The sequence below is a fragment of the Nomascus leucogenys genome, unplaced genomic scaffold (genome assembly GCF_006542625.1).
Source record: "Nomascus leucogenys isolate Asia unplaced genomic scaffold, Asia_NLE_v1 000707F_120825_qpd_obj, whole genome shotgun sequence".
Classification (NCBI taxonomy): Eukaryota; Metazoa; Chordata; class Mammalia; order Primates; family Hylobatidae; genus Nomascus; species Nomascus leucogenys.
The window spans coordinates 72105-84374 of record NW_022095961.1 but is presented as its reverse complement, the minus strand read 5'-3'; the positions used below and the strand labels follow the sequence as shown (position 1 = coordinate 84374).

Here is a 12270-nt window from a genome sequence, read left to right as displayed (position 1 = left end):
TTTAGTTTTGAGGAAGGGCTGCTATCATTTAAACTATAAATGCCTCCCAAAGTTAGCTTTGCTTATCCAGGAATAATTAAGGGCGGCTTTAAGGCCAAAGGCAAGATGGGGGTTGGCCAGATCTCCTTCAAGGCCATCCTTCTCTCACCGATACAATTTTTTGCAAAGGCGGTTTCAGAACGTCAGAACGCCTGTCTTAATGTAACTGTGGCCCGTGTAACGATGTTTAGAGGGTCTTATCTGATTTCTAAAAGGCTGAAACGCTTGTAAGGGCTCTGCTGGACCTGCCCGTGCGTCTTTCCTATAAATGCAGGGAGGGAGGGAGACAAGGAATCAACACAGCCCCAGGGCTGCCCTGGGTTTATTCCAAGAGTTTGAATCGCGTAACTTGGAGCTGCGTGGTGCCCATCCCATCCACGCTAGGCCCGCGCTCAGAGTCAGGCCTAGGCACTCGGCCATGATGCGCGTGGGACCGAGCCCACCCCCCTCGGTTCCTGGGAGCAGCAGTTCAGCCCTCACTGGGCAGACTCGGGGACCGCCACCTGCACCCACCCTCTGCTCGCCGCGCGCTTCCGGGGTCGCGTTAGAATCGCGTCAGAGCCGGGCGCCCCAGGCCGCGCATGAGCAGGAGCAGAGCCAACGTGTCAGCAGCGCCCAAGCGGCCCCAGCGCGCTAGCGTCGCCCCGCTGTCCTCACCTAGTCGCCAATGGGCTCAGGATCCGCCCCTGACGACGCGGGCCCCGCCCCTGGAGACACGCGCCGCGCAGTCGTCACCCGCCCGGGAGCAGGAGGCTGGGGACGCCCGCCGGTCGGGCCTGGGCGGCCGCCATGAAGCTGACGCGGAAGATGGTCCTGACCCGGGCCAAGGCCTCGGAGCTGCACAGTGTGCGCAAGCTCAACTGCTGGTGAGGCAGGGCCTGGCCGCGGCCGCCCCGGGGTCGGGGGAGGAGCCGGGGCGGTGAGGGGCGGAGCCGGGGCGGGGAGAGGGCGGAGCCAGGGCTGGGGAGGGGGCGGGAGCGGGATGGAACGGGGGGAAGGGCAGGGGCGAGGGCGGCGAAGGAGCCGCGGGTGGGGGAGGGGAGGAGGCCGGGTGTCGGGGGTCGCCTGAGCCCCCCCATTTCCCGGCCCGCCTTTGCCCAGGCTGCCCTGTGGGCTGGATCTGATGTCTGGGGTTGCCAGCAGTCACTGGGACCAAGTCGAATAGGAGAGAGAACTGAGCTCTTGAGGACTGAGTCAGGAAACACGTTGGTGATCAGTACTGGGGCGGCTGTGCCCAGGGTACTCCTGGCAGGTGACAGGAAGGGACGTGGGTGCGGCGGGACCCATGCAGGCTGAAAGGCGGGTAATGCTGAGTCTCACTGGGCCAAGGAAGACCAGGAGCTTCCAGAGGAGGGAGCCTGGAGTTGAGGCCTGCAAGAGCTCCAGGGCTCCCTGGGGACTCAGCGGAGTCACTGCGCCGTAGGCCGCACCGTGCAGGCGGGCGTGGGGGTCAGGGAGAGCAGACGCTTCCTCCCAGGGGTGTCCCCAGACTGCCCAGATGAGCTCTTCCCTGTTAATTAAAAAGCTTTTCTCTCTGCCCTGGCATATCTGGTGTTTTGGCTACAATTCATCTGTGTCATTTGCTTTCAATAATGCATTTCTTTGTTTTGCATGGGGTGGTCAGTACTCTCACTAAGCTGGGAGAAACAACAACCCTATTTCAGGCTTTTAAAGTTTGCTTCATAAGGTGCCTGTTCACCCTTTGACTTTGGCCTCTTGTTTATGAGTTTCTCCCTTGTTTATGTCTGTCAGTGAGAGAAATGAACCTTCTGCTACTCAGGGACCATGAAGAAGAGTTCATCTTTTTGTGTCTTATAAATGGAGCAACGCCTGCTGCTCCTTATCTAAAAAGTACCACCCCAACGTCAAACATACAGTTTAGTTGAAAATCAACTAAAACAATTGTTTACACCTTTGCCAGTTATCTGGGCAACCTTCCGTTTTTGCCATGCCATTAAAATCCTAGAATCTTTTTTTTTTTTTTTTTTTTTTTTTTTTGAGACGGAGTCTTTCTCTGTCCCCCAGGCTGGAGTGCAGTGGCGCGATCTCGGCTCACTGCAAGCTCCGCCTCCCGGGTTCACGCCATTCTCCTGCCTCAGCCTCCCGAGCAGCTGGGACTACAGGCGCCCGCCAACACGCCCGGCTAATTTTTTGTATTTTTAGTAGAGACGGGGTTTCACCGTGTTAGTCAGGATGGTCTCGATCTCCTGACCTTGTGATCCGCCCGCCTCGGCCTCCCAAAGTGCTGGGATTACAGGCTTGAGCCACCGCGCCCGGCCTAAAATCCTAGAATCTTAAGGTTTGTAGGGAGTCATCGGTCATTTTTGGAATTTTTGTCTTCAGTATTTTTTATTCAACTTTAACAAAATTAAAGTATGTATCTTTTCTCTCCCTAGGGGCAGCCGCCTCACAGATGTAAGTATTGCCTCACAGATGTAAATATTGTGCTGATCATCTCCAAATAGCCTCAATCCCAAATGTTGTAGCTTCTTTCCCAAGAGAATTTTTAAGTTGACAAAACTGCACCTATCAGTTCAGTCCCACACTTGGTACTTCGTTCACTTAGCAGTTTTCGTTCTGCAGAACCACTAACGGAAAAACAATTCTCTAGTGCCAGGCTTATTTTGCAGTTCCCGTCAACATCCCTATAAATGAAATGCCCTTTGTCACTTGGTCGCAGAGGAGGGGAGCAATAGTTTGGAACTTGCTCTCACCTGGAAAGCAATCCCAGGAGGGTTTGTTTTACTTTGTTAAGGGGAAGTTGAAGGTCTACACCCCCTCTTCTTGGTCACATCTAGCCTCGTACCCCCCTACCGCTACCCCAAAGGCAGGCAGAGAATAAGCGCTGCTGGGAGAACTTGAGCGTGTGCGTCTGGGAAAGATTTTTTTCTTCTCTCCCTCATTCTCTTTCTCAGTCCAAAATGTCCCCAACTTACACAGGGATCGCATAACAATTGTTTCTTTCCTTTTTTTTTTTTTTTTTTTTTTTTACATGGAGTCTCGCTCTGTTGCCCAGGCTGGAGTGCAGTGGCACGATCTTGGCTCACTGCAACCTCCGCCTCCCGGGTTCAAGCGATTCTCCTGCCTCAGCCTTTGAGTAGCTGGGACTACAGGCAACCACTAATTTTTGTACTTTTTAGTAGAGATGGAGTTTCACTGTGTCGGCCAGGCTGGTCTCAAACCCCCTGAGTTCAGGTGGTCCACCTGCCTCAGCCGTGTGAGCCACCATGTCCAGCCCAATTATTTATCTCTTTATTCTCCTTTGTTTTTTTAATTTGAACTGTACATTTCCTTAAAGACAAAAAAAAAAAGCCTGGCTACATGGCACCTGGATGTAATCTGTTTTGTGCTGTAACTGAAATACTCCATGTTTAGCAGTGAATATACAAACGTACCATGTCTATAGACACGAGTCCCTTATACATGGGATGCATCTGACTAGGCTGTGAGTTCATTAAGGTTGGGGCCCTGCCAGGCACCCAAGCGCTGGTGCCATGCCTGACGTATGGTGGGCTCTCGCATATGTGGGAGCTTTGCAGGTTGTGAAGGCTTTGTGGACCACTGGGCACCTCACCCCTGAATTGACAGTACCAGTGTGATTTGAGATCCAGTTTCAAGCCTGTCTTCCTTTTGGCCCAGACCTGTTATCAAGAAGAGATTTCCACCCTCTCCTTGCTTTCTATCCCTGCATAGGGGGCATTGGGGTCCCCTTACCTGATGTCCTTTGAGGGCATCTAAAGTAATGAATGCTCTGTCTCCACTGCTGGCAGCATCTGACAGCAACGATGCTGCTGTAAAATTTAATAAAGAGTGCGTGTAAGGAGGAGCCTCACATTTCTCCTTCAGTCTGCGGGGCGTCTGGGCTGCAAGGTGGTGTCAGAGGGGAGCCTGGCATGCTCCTGGGCATTCACCCTGGGCACACTGGCTGAGCAGGGCCGTGCCCCTCAGGCCCCGGAAGTGGGTTGGCCATGGCTTCGACAGTTCTCTGTGGCTGATGGCAGTGCGGCCGCGATGCCCTGCTGTGCCATGCTTGCTAGTCATGCTCTTTTCCTCCTAGATCTCCATTTGCCGGGAGATGCCCAGCCTGGAGGTGATCACACTCAGGTACCTCGCTCCTGCCAGCATGCTCAGCCTGGGGCCTGGAAGCCGGGGCAGAGCCTCACGTCCCTCCAGTGGGACCCAGCACTGTGACATAACCTGGAAACCTCCAGCACAGACTGAGTGCGGCTTCTAGAAGGGGAGGGGCCGGGACATCGAGAGCTGGGCCTACCCTGTGGCCCCCATGTTCAGCCCTCCTTCCTAAGAGCCTCACCTGGGCCTCCTGATGGCTCCTGTCCCCTGCCTGCCCTGCTGTACCCCTGCCCACCCTTGGCCTGTGTGCTCCGATAAGCCATTGCTGTGTTCACTAGGCCAGTCAGTGGTGGAGCCAGCCCTCCTAAGGATTCACAGTGGCCACATCTGCCCCGGGACCCCAGAGTCCTGGCCTCTTCTGCCCCCCAGTGCCACCACTGCTTACCAGTTTCTCTGCACCCCATGACCTGTGCCTGTCTTCTGGGGTCACTGCCCTCCCAACAGACTAAGGGAACCTTGAATGAACAAATGTTACTGGACTTTGAGGCAGTTGGGGTGTATTTGGGGGCTCTGGGGAAGAGAAGAGCTCCCTTTACCCTGAATTCCCTCCTGCCTACTGTGGGACCCAGGGAGGGAGCAGACGCTCATGGCTCACCACTGCCCACCAGACGCTGGATGGGTGCCTTCTTTGGGTTTCCGCATTTAAAAGCTCACAAGGGTTTAAACCCTGTGGGGAAGGCCCACCCCTCTGGCAGCTCAGAAGGCTCCAGGGCTTGCCCTCTGAGAGTGGGTGTTGCAGGCCCCTGGTCCCTGACTGTGACCTACCTTCTTGATCTCACAGGCAGCTGCGGGGTAGGCCAGCCCCTGCCCATCCTCCGTAACGCCCTCCAAGGTTGGCATTGCCATGTTGATGCCCGTGCCCAGCCTGCTGCCCACCATGGGCTGAGGCCAGTCCATCTGGTGTTCAGGCATCCCCAGTGCGGGCACCAGCCTGTCTTGCCCGAGCCTTGCTGAATGAATGAAATGGGCTTGGAGGCATGTTCCTGGGTCAAATCTCAGCCCTCCCGTCTATTGGCTGGCTAACCTTGGGCGAGGCATGGCCCTCTGTGCCTCAGTTTCCTTTCTGTAACATGGAGGTATTACAAGTGCCCACCCCACAGGGAGACGAGGAGGAGATGGAGCCCGAGTCCAGAGGTTGAGCCGGGGCGCGCGTGCCCGCCCAGAGGTTGAGCCGGGGTGCGCGTGCCCGCCCAGAGGTTGAGCCGGGGTGCGCGTGCCTGCCGCGGGGCTCGTTTCACTAAGTCAGGCGACACAGTGAGGATGGGATTTCAGCCCTGCCTCCGAAAGGCTTACCTGACAGGGAAACGGGGAGCTTGTGGTTCCCACGGTGGCAGGAAGCTTGGGGCGGAGCTGTGGATCCAGCCCTGTCCCTGCCGCTCACTGAGTCACCCAGGGGCCACAGGGCCTCCGAGCATCAGGCCGCTCGTGTGTGGGGCCATTTCTGTCACATCTCAGGAGGGACAGGATCCCGAGGGTGTTGACCGAGCTCAGGTGCCTGGTGCCTGCACGCCTGACTGCCCTGGAGCGGAGCAGGAAGCCTGGAGGCCACGGGTGTGGTCCGCACATCACGCCGCTGCCTGTGCCTGGGGCAGACTCCATCCTGGAAAGAGTCCCACAGCCTGAGTTTTGCTCTTGGTAAAATGGGGCAGCCTCATAGCTAGGTGCTGCTGAGACAATACCTGGGAAACCCCGAGTGAAGGGATGGCATGGAGAGGGGGGCTCAGCACCGCAGGCTGCCCATGGGGGCCTGGTAACCGCCCTTCTGAGGCGCCTGCTGGATGCGAGAGCAGCCCTCCAGGCAGGGGGCCCTGGCTCTCGGGAGGCGGACGCTCCGCACCTTTGAGGGCCTGCGGGAGCGGCTCCGCGTGTTCGCCTGCGGAGGGGACGGACCCCACGCTGTCGGGTAAAGCCTGCAGGTCTCCGCTCCCGGCCTCCTGCGTTTCTCTACTTCTCTGACGCATCCACATTCTGTAGAATGGAAATGAGGCCCATCCCCAGAGTTGTCGCCCTCAAGCGGGGGTTTGGAAGGTCCGTGCTCACTCCCATGTCACATGGAGCTGGCTCGTAGTTTTTGCCAGGAGTTTTTCTGGCCGCTCCCTGCTTTGGGGCGACATGATATGTTCCTTGAGAGGCCTTAGTTTTCCTCACCTGTGAAGGAGGGCCACATCCCCCACCTCCCACACTCTAGTGCCCTGAGGAGCTGATGCGGAGCGTCGGGCCAAGGGGCTGTTGCTGGCGGGGTCCACCCCAGTCCGCCTTTGAGTTCAGGGCCTGGCCTTCCTACAGCTCTCTCCTCGGCCCAGGTCCGCTGCACATGACTCGTGACATCCGATTTGGGCTTCTCAGGAGAGGGCAGGGACACAGGTCCCTGAGTGCCTTTTACTGGGGGTGGGGATTGAGAGGTGGCCTTGGGGGCCCTGGCCACGACCCTCGCCGACTGTGCTGGTCTCCGTGCAGCGTCAACAGCATCTCCACGCTGGAGCCCGTGAGCCGGTGCCAGCGCCTGAGCGAGCTGTACCTGCGGAGGAACCGCATCCCCAGCCTGGCCGAGCTCTTCCACCTGAAGGGGCTGCCGCGTCTGCGGGTGCTGTGGCTGGCCGAGAACCCGTGCTGCGGCGCCAGCCCCCACCGCTACCGCATGACCGTGCTGCGCACCCTGCCGCGCCTACAGAAGCTGGACAACCAGGGTAGGTGGCCGCAGCGGGGTCACCGGCCCTCCCAAAACAATCCCTGGAAGGGGATGTCCCCGGCCCTCTTTTCTCTTCTCCTTTTCTGCAAATACCTGGTCTGGCGGGACACAGATGTGTCCTGTGAAGTCTCTTCCAGAGGCTGTTCCCCTAGCTTGTGTCTCCTCTTGATCCCGCCGCCCGAATGCAGCAGCGCAGCGTAGGGTCCCTCCTGGGACTGACAGTTTGCATATGCCCCGATGACCGCAGGACCTGGTAGCAAAGCAAAAGGGTTCCTTCTTTGCTTCTGTGAGTAGCAGCCCTGCTCTGACCATCGCCATGCACCATGGCGAGTGAGGGCGTCAGTATCTGGCAAGCAGCGTCGCACTGGTCCACAGGGACTGGGCAGGCTCCACGGGCCACTGTGAACCTAGGGTGGCGGTGCCATCGCGCTCCCGCCGTGGGAAGGGGCTGCCCAGCACCGCAGTGCCCGCTGCTGCGCTCCACCTATTGGAGGCGCTCGTGCCTCCTCTGGCCAGCGTCAGCACCGACACAGTTTTCCAGGCTGTGGTTTCATGCTGTTTGTTCATCCTTGGCATTCTCAGCACACTAGTGTCTCATCCTTGTCAGGCATACGGACACTAATATTTTCTTCCAGACAATTTTATTAATATTAGTAATATAAACTTTAGGGAAATTGATATGTGAGTAAAATGGAATAAATTAAGGATGATCTGTTCCTTTTTCTATTGTGTCTTAGTTGAGGTTTTGAGGAGTATTTGCTTCTGGCCAAGGCTGGTGTTGAGATTCCTGAGCAGCCCTCCACCATCTGTTGTGTGTCGGCCCGTGCCAGGCTGGGGATGGGACAGTGAGGAACCGGCTCCTACTCTGGGAGTTGTCCCTGGAGGTGGATACACTTGCATGCATTTCACAAGCAGGCTGTGCCTGAGGCTGCAGTAAGGACTGGAGCTGCAGTGCGTGTGGCCTGCACGTGGGTGAGGCCACTCATGCTGTCTTCTGTCCTTCATCCCAAAGCTGTGACGGAGGAAGAGCTGTCCCGTGCACTGAGTGAGGGAGAGGAGATCACCGCCGCCCCGGAGAGAGAGGGCACAGGCCACGGCAGCCCCAAGCCATGCTGCACACTGAGGTCCCTCAGCTCTGCTGCTGAGACTGGCCAGGACCCGCTGGACAGCGAGGAGGAGGCAATGTGAGGCTGGAGGGCAGTGGGGACTCCGCAGCCCGTCCCTGTCCCCCAGGGTCCTCCAACGGGGAGTGAATGGGGCTTCCTGTGAGCTGCATCTCTGGGAAGTGAGGGAGAGGGATTATCCGGGGGAGTGTCTGTTCTCATCCATATTCTCTGGGAGTGACTCAGTGCCCAGGTAGTGATTTCAGTGGCAGGTCCATGTTTTGCCCAACAGTGGATGTGCCAGGGAGCAGGAGGGGGGTGAGCCAGGCCCCGTGCCTTGGCACAGAGAAGGCTTGCAGCACCAGAGCTTGTGAGGTGCAGGGAGCCCCTGGTGGGGGGTGTGGCCTAGGGCCACAGTCACTGGAATGGTTTGTGGGCACGGCCATCAGTGCCCGTACGGCCTTGGGCCTGGGGGCCGCGGAGGGGCCACAGGGCTGACTGCAGTGAGACGCCGGCGCCTCCCAGGGCAGTTGGCTGCAGGTCACGAACACATTTGATAGAAGCTGGGCGCTTCTCTCCTGCTTGGCAGATCACGCCTGCTGCTGGTGCCTGTGGTGGGGGCATCGGGATGTGATCTCCATTAGGCATCTGCCGTCCGGCACAGGGCTTGACCCCATGGTCAGGAGCTCTCCCCCCGCATTTGTGTGTTCGGGTGGCCCCCACCCTGCCCCCGAGGCCCCGGGTGGAAGGTATTACAGCTGGGGAGCCCCAGGGTGCCGGGAGGGCACCCCACACGTGAAGTAAGTGCCGGGCTCTGTAGGAGCTGCCATCTGTAGCCCCTGACCTCACAGGAGTTGCCTCCCTTTTCTTGCCCCCGTGTGCCAGGTGGGATTTGCATGAGCCCCGCCTTTGCTTGGATGTGACCTGCAGACAGGGTTTGCAGAGGCCCCCGCTGCCACGAGCCCCTGACCCTCACACGCCTGTGTCCCTCTCACCAGCAGCGCCCAGGGTGAACTTGGCCTGAAGCCCCCTTCCCAGGACCAGTTTCCTTCCTTCTCACCCAGGGATGCTTTGAGCAGCCACAAGAGCAGGGTGAGTGATGGGCTGCTAGGGGGCCGCTGCTGCCTCTGCCCACTGCACAGAAATCGTGGGGAGGGAGGATGGAGCCTCACAGGGCCTTGAAGAGCTGCGCCCCAGGGGGAGCTGCGTGTGTGGGTCTGTGAATGCGCACACACGTGTAACACGTGCCCCGCACGGAGCCCTCCTGGCCCCTCAGCCTCTCCTGGTCTCCTGGTCTGTGGAATGTGGGCCCAGGCCCTGCTGGGCTGAGGGCAACAGGAGGCACGTGGAAGAAGCGCCACACACATGTTCACAGACAGGGCTCCTCCTCTGCTCAGATTCTCCGTGTGTGCCGGTCAGTCACTTGGACGGCCCGCACCCCCGGGACCAGTCGCTTTGTGGTGGGGCATCGCTGGCCAGGCCCCAGCCCTTGTGGAGGGAAGCAGCCTCGCGGTGCTGGGTGGGCTTAGCCCGCACCCCTCTCTGCCCCCAGAATGTCCTGAGTGCCATCCTGCTGCTGCTGCGGGAGCTGGACGCAGAGGGGCTGGAGGCCGTGCAGCAGACTGTGGGCAGCCGGCTGCAGGCCCTGCGTGGGGAGGAGGTGCAGGAGCACGCCGAGTGACCGCAGGACCTGAGCGCCACTCCACCCTCCACGGGGACCCCAGCGTCTTCCCCAGCCCCCGGGAGCTGGAGGGTGGCTGCCACGGCCGCAGCCCTGGCCCCACACAAAAGCCTCCCTGGTTCGCCACATCGGCCGAGGGCAGGAGTGGGTGTTAGGTACCAGCTAACCAGGGCGGTAGAGATGCTGTCCGCACCAGTCCTGTCCCCAGGACTCCCCTTCTGTGGTTTGGTGGTTCTGGGCTGGCCTGGGCTCTTAAAGGGAGGATTTTGCAGGCTGTCCTCCCTAATAAAAGATTTTCCCAAGGTTGATCTGGAGGTGACATTTCCCAAGGCATGGTTGTGACAGTCTTCCTGAAAGTAAGGGCCGTTTCTCCACAGAATGAGGAGGTATTCACGGATGGCTTTGCCGATTCCAGCCCTTGGTCCTTGGATAGATTTCTGTTGCACAAGGGAGACTTCGAGAATGCTGGCATCCACAGGGACATCTGCCCTGAGCTGCTCTCAGCAGGCAGCACCTCCCGCATCCACGGGAGAGGGTTTTGTTTTCTTGGCCGGGCTGGGCAGGTGCGCCTTCCTCTCTCTCTCCTGTGAAGAACTGCAGGAGGGCCCTCAGCTGTGAGGCTGTGGATGAACAGGCCTGTTTGCTCTGGGGTCCGGGCCTGGCACAGGAAGCAGCTGGACTAGGGGAGTCCTTGGAGCATCTGAGAGGGGTTTTCTTTCCTCTGGGAAGAATCGCAAGTCTTATGAGGATGCCACAATCTGGGCAGTGACCCGCGGCCCTGGGGACCTTCCTAGTGCCCCCCAAAACCAAGGAAGCATTCACGTAAGATGGGGAGCCAGTCTTCCAGCTGGTGTGTAGGAAAGCCAGCTCCCTGGGCCCTTGTCCTGTGTGGGGTTGAGATCCAGATCTCCGTGAGATGTCCCCGTCCTCCACTGAGCGGTGATGCGTGACCACGCGTGCAGGCCGCTGTTCTCCCAAGCTCGGGGCCATGCCGTGCCACCATCACCAGAGCCAGCTGCAGCATTGGGGCAGCCACTGTCGCCGGACTTGGGGAAGCCCAGGGTGAAGACAGTCGCTCCAGAAGGTGTGTGATCTCCAGGCAGTGGGGAGTGGAGTCACCACTCGTGACATAGAGGGTGGACGGTTCAGGCCTGTGTCTCCTTGGGACTGTGGGGTGGGTGCCCTCAGTAAAGCGCTTTGTTGGAATGGTTGAGGTCGTTTAAATTGAGTCCCTTCCACTTCCCCTGCCATGCGCTGCCGTGGGCATGTGGGGCTTACACCGGCGCCCTCCTGCCCCACACCGTGCGCACCTTGGGTGGGACCTGTGGGGGCAGCTGCCTGCGTTCAGCCCCACGGTTCCCCCTAACCCCGTCCCCACCATTGCCGCCTCCAACCTCAGCCTCCTGCATGCTCCCCCTCCCGACACCTCGTCACCCAATGCCCCCAGCCATGGAGGACAGCCAGAAGCACGTCCAGCTCAGGGTACCCCACAGTCCCACTCCACTCCTCCCCAAGTCACCCCAAAAGTGGGTTCTCAAGCCGAGCAGCACTGCCATCACACTGTCCCATTCACCCAGTTCACAGGAGAGGACCAAGGGCCCAGGAGGCCACGTCACTCTGCCCAGAATACCAGAAACGCCAACTCCACGCAGCCAGAAGTGGGCCTGACGCAGGCGCTCGCCACAGCACGTCGCCCAGGAGGGAGGCGGCCACTGTCCCGGGCATCAGCCACAGGCCACCACCTGGGTGCAGCAGCTGAGTGGCAGCTGAACAGGTTCTAACACCTCATCAGGCAGGGCAGGCCAAGGGGGGTCTACTCAGAACTGAGTCCTGATCCCAGACGGTGTGACACAACAGAGCCCCCAAGGCATGCCTGTGTGGTTCCCTGGGCCTGCGAACCCGTTCCTCTGTTCCTTTGAGACAGAGCTGCAGACCCAGGAGCACTGTCCTTAGACAACTGTCCCCTCCAGGGCCTGGCCCCAGAACGGCCCAGCTCAGAATGAACTAGAAGGCCACTAGGTGTGGGCCCCTCCACCCCAGCTCCAGAGTGAAGCAATCTGGAGGCCTCCGGCACTAGGGCCAACACAGTGAGGGGCTCTTGGGAATATCAAGGTGCCCGACGGCAAGAGGGTCCGCAGCCCCTTCACCAGGTCCCTAGAGCCACCTCACTGGCCTGAGCTCAACCAGGAGACGCCCAGGGGCCCTCAATGTGGCCCTTAGAACCCTCCAAGCCAGGGTCTCCCTTGAGATACCTCCTGTGTCCCAAAACCACATCCCCAGGGTGGCACTGCAGGCAGGAAGCAGCCCTCTTGGGCAAGCACCTGCCAGCTTTTGGTGATGCAGAGCGTGGGCTTCGACGCTAAGGTTAACAGGCATCCTGCGAGCAGGGCGTCCACCACCCCATAACCACCTGCAGGACTCAGCCCCAGCCCCTGGTGGGCACAGCTTTGCACTGCCTTCTCTTCCCCTCTTGCGTGTCCACCATCAATGTCTCCTGGATGCTGGCTCAAGTCAGCCACCAGCCTGCAGGTTGGAGACCCCCACTCAGGCTGAGGTTGGGAAGACAGAGGAGTGAGGCTGTACCCTTCTGCCCCCAGGGGAGGACCAGGAGGGGCTCAGGTCACCCT

The 12270-nt window shown here is 59.3% G+C and overlaps 1 protein-coding gene across 1 annotated transcript; it reads left to right on the top strand.

The window, feature by feature from the left end:
* The first annotated feature begins 389 nt into the window (after positions 1–389).
* On the top strand, positions 390–10853 carry LOC115833774 (cilia- and flagella-associated protein 410). Its single transcript, XM_030808602.1, has 7 exons — positions 390–905; positions 2436–2454; positions 4097–4143; positions 6628–6857; positions 7872–8043; positions 8961–9054; positions 9515–10853. Exons 1-7 carry the CDS (start codon positions 829–831, stop codon positions 9641–9643), a joined length of 768 nt encoding a protein of 255 aa, XP_030664462.1. The 5' UTR covers positions 390–828; the 3' UTR covers positions 9644–10853.
* Positions 10854–12270: the final 1417 nt, after the last annotated feature.

Excerpts from the sequence above, each read along its gene's own strand:
- LOC115833774 (XM_030808602.1), top strand. The coding sequence starts at position 829 with ATGAAGCTGACGCGGAAGATGGTCCTGACCCGGGCCAAGGCCTCGGAG. Across the intron at positions 4,144-6,627 it reads CTGGAGGTGATCACACTCAG|CGTCAACAGCATCTCCACGC; the intron begins GTACCTCGCTCC and ends GTCTCCGTGCAG. Across the intron at positions 9,055-9,514 it reads TGAGCAGCCACAAGAGCAGG|AATGTCCTGAGTGCCATCCT; the intron begins GTGAGTGATGGG and ends CTCTGCCCCCAG.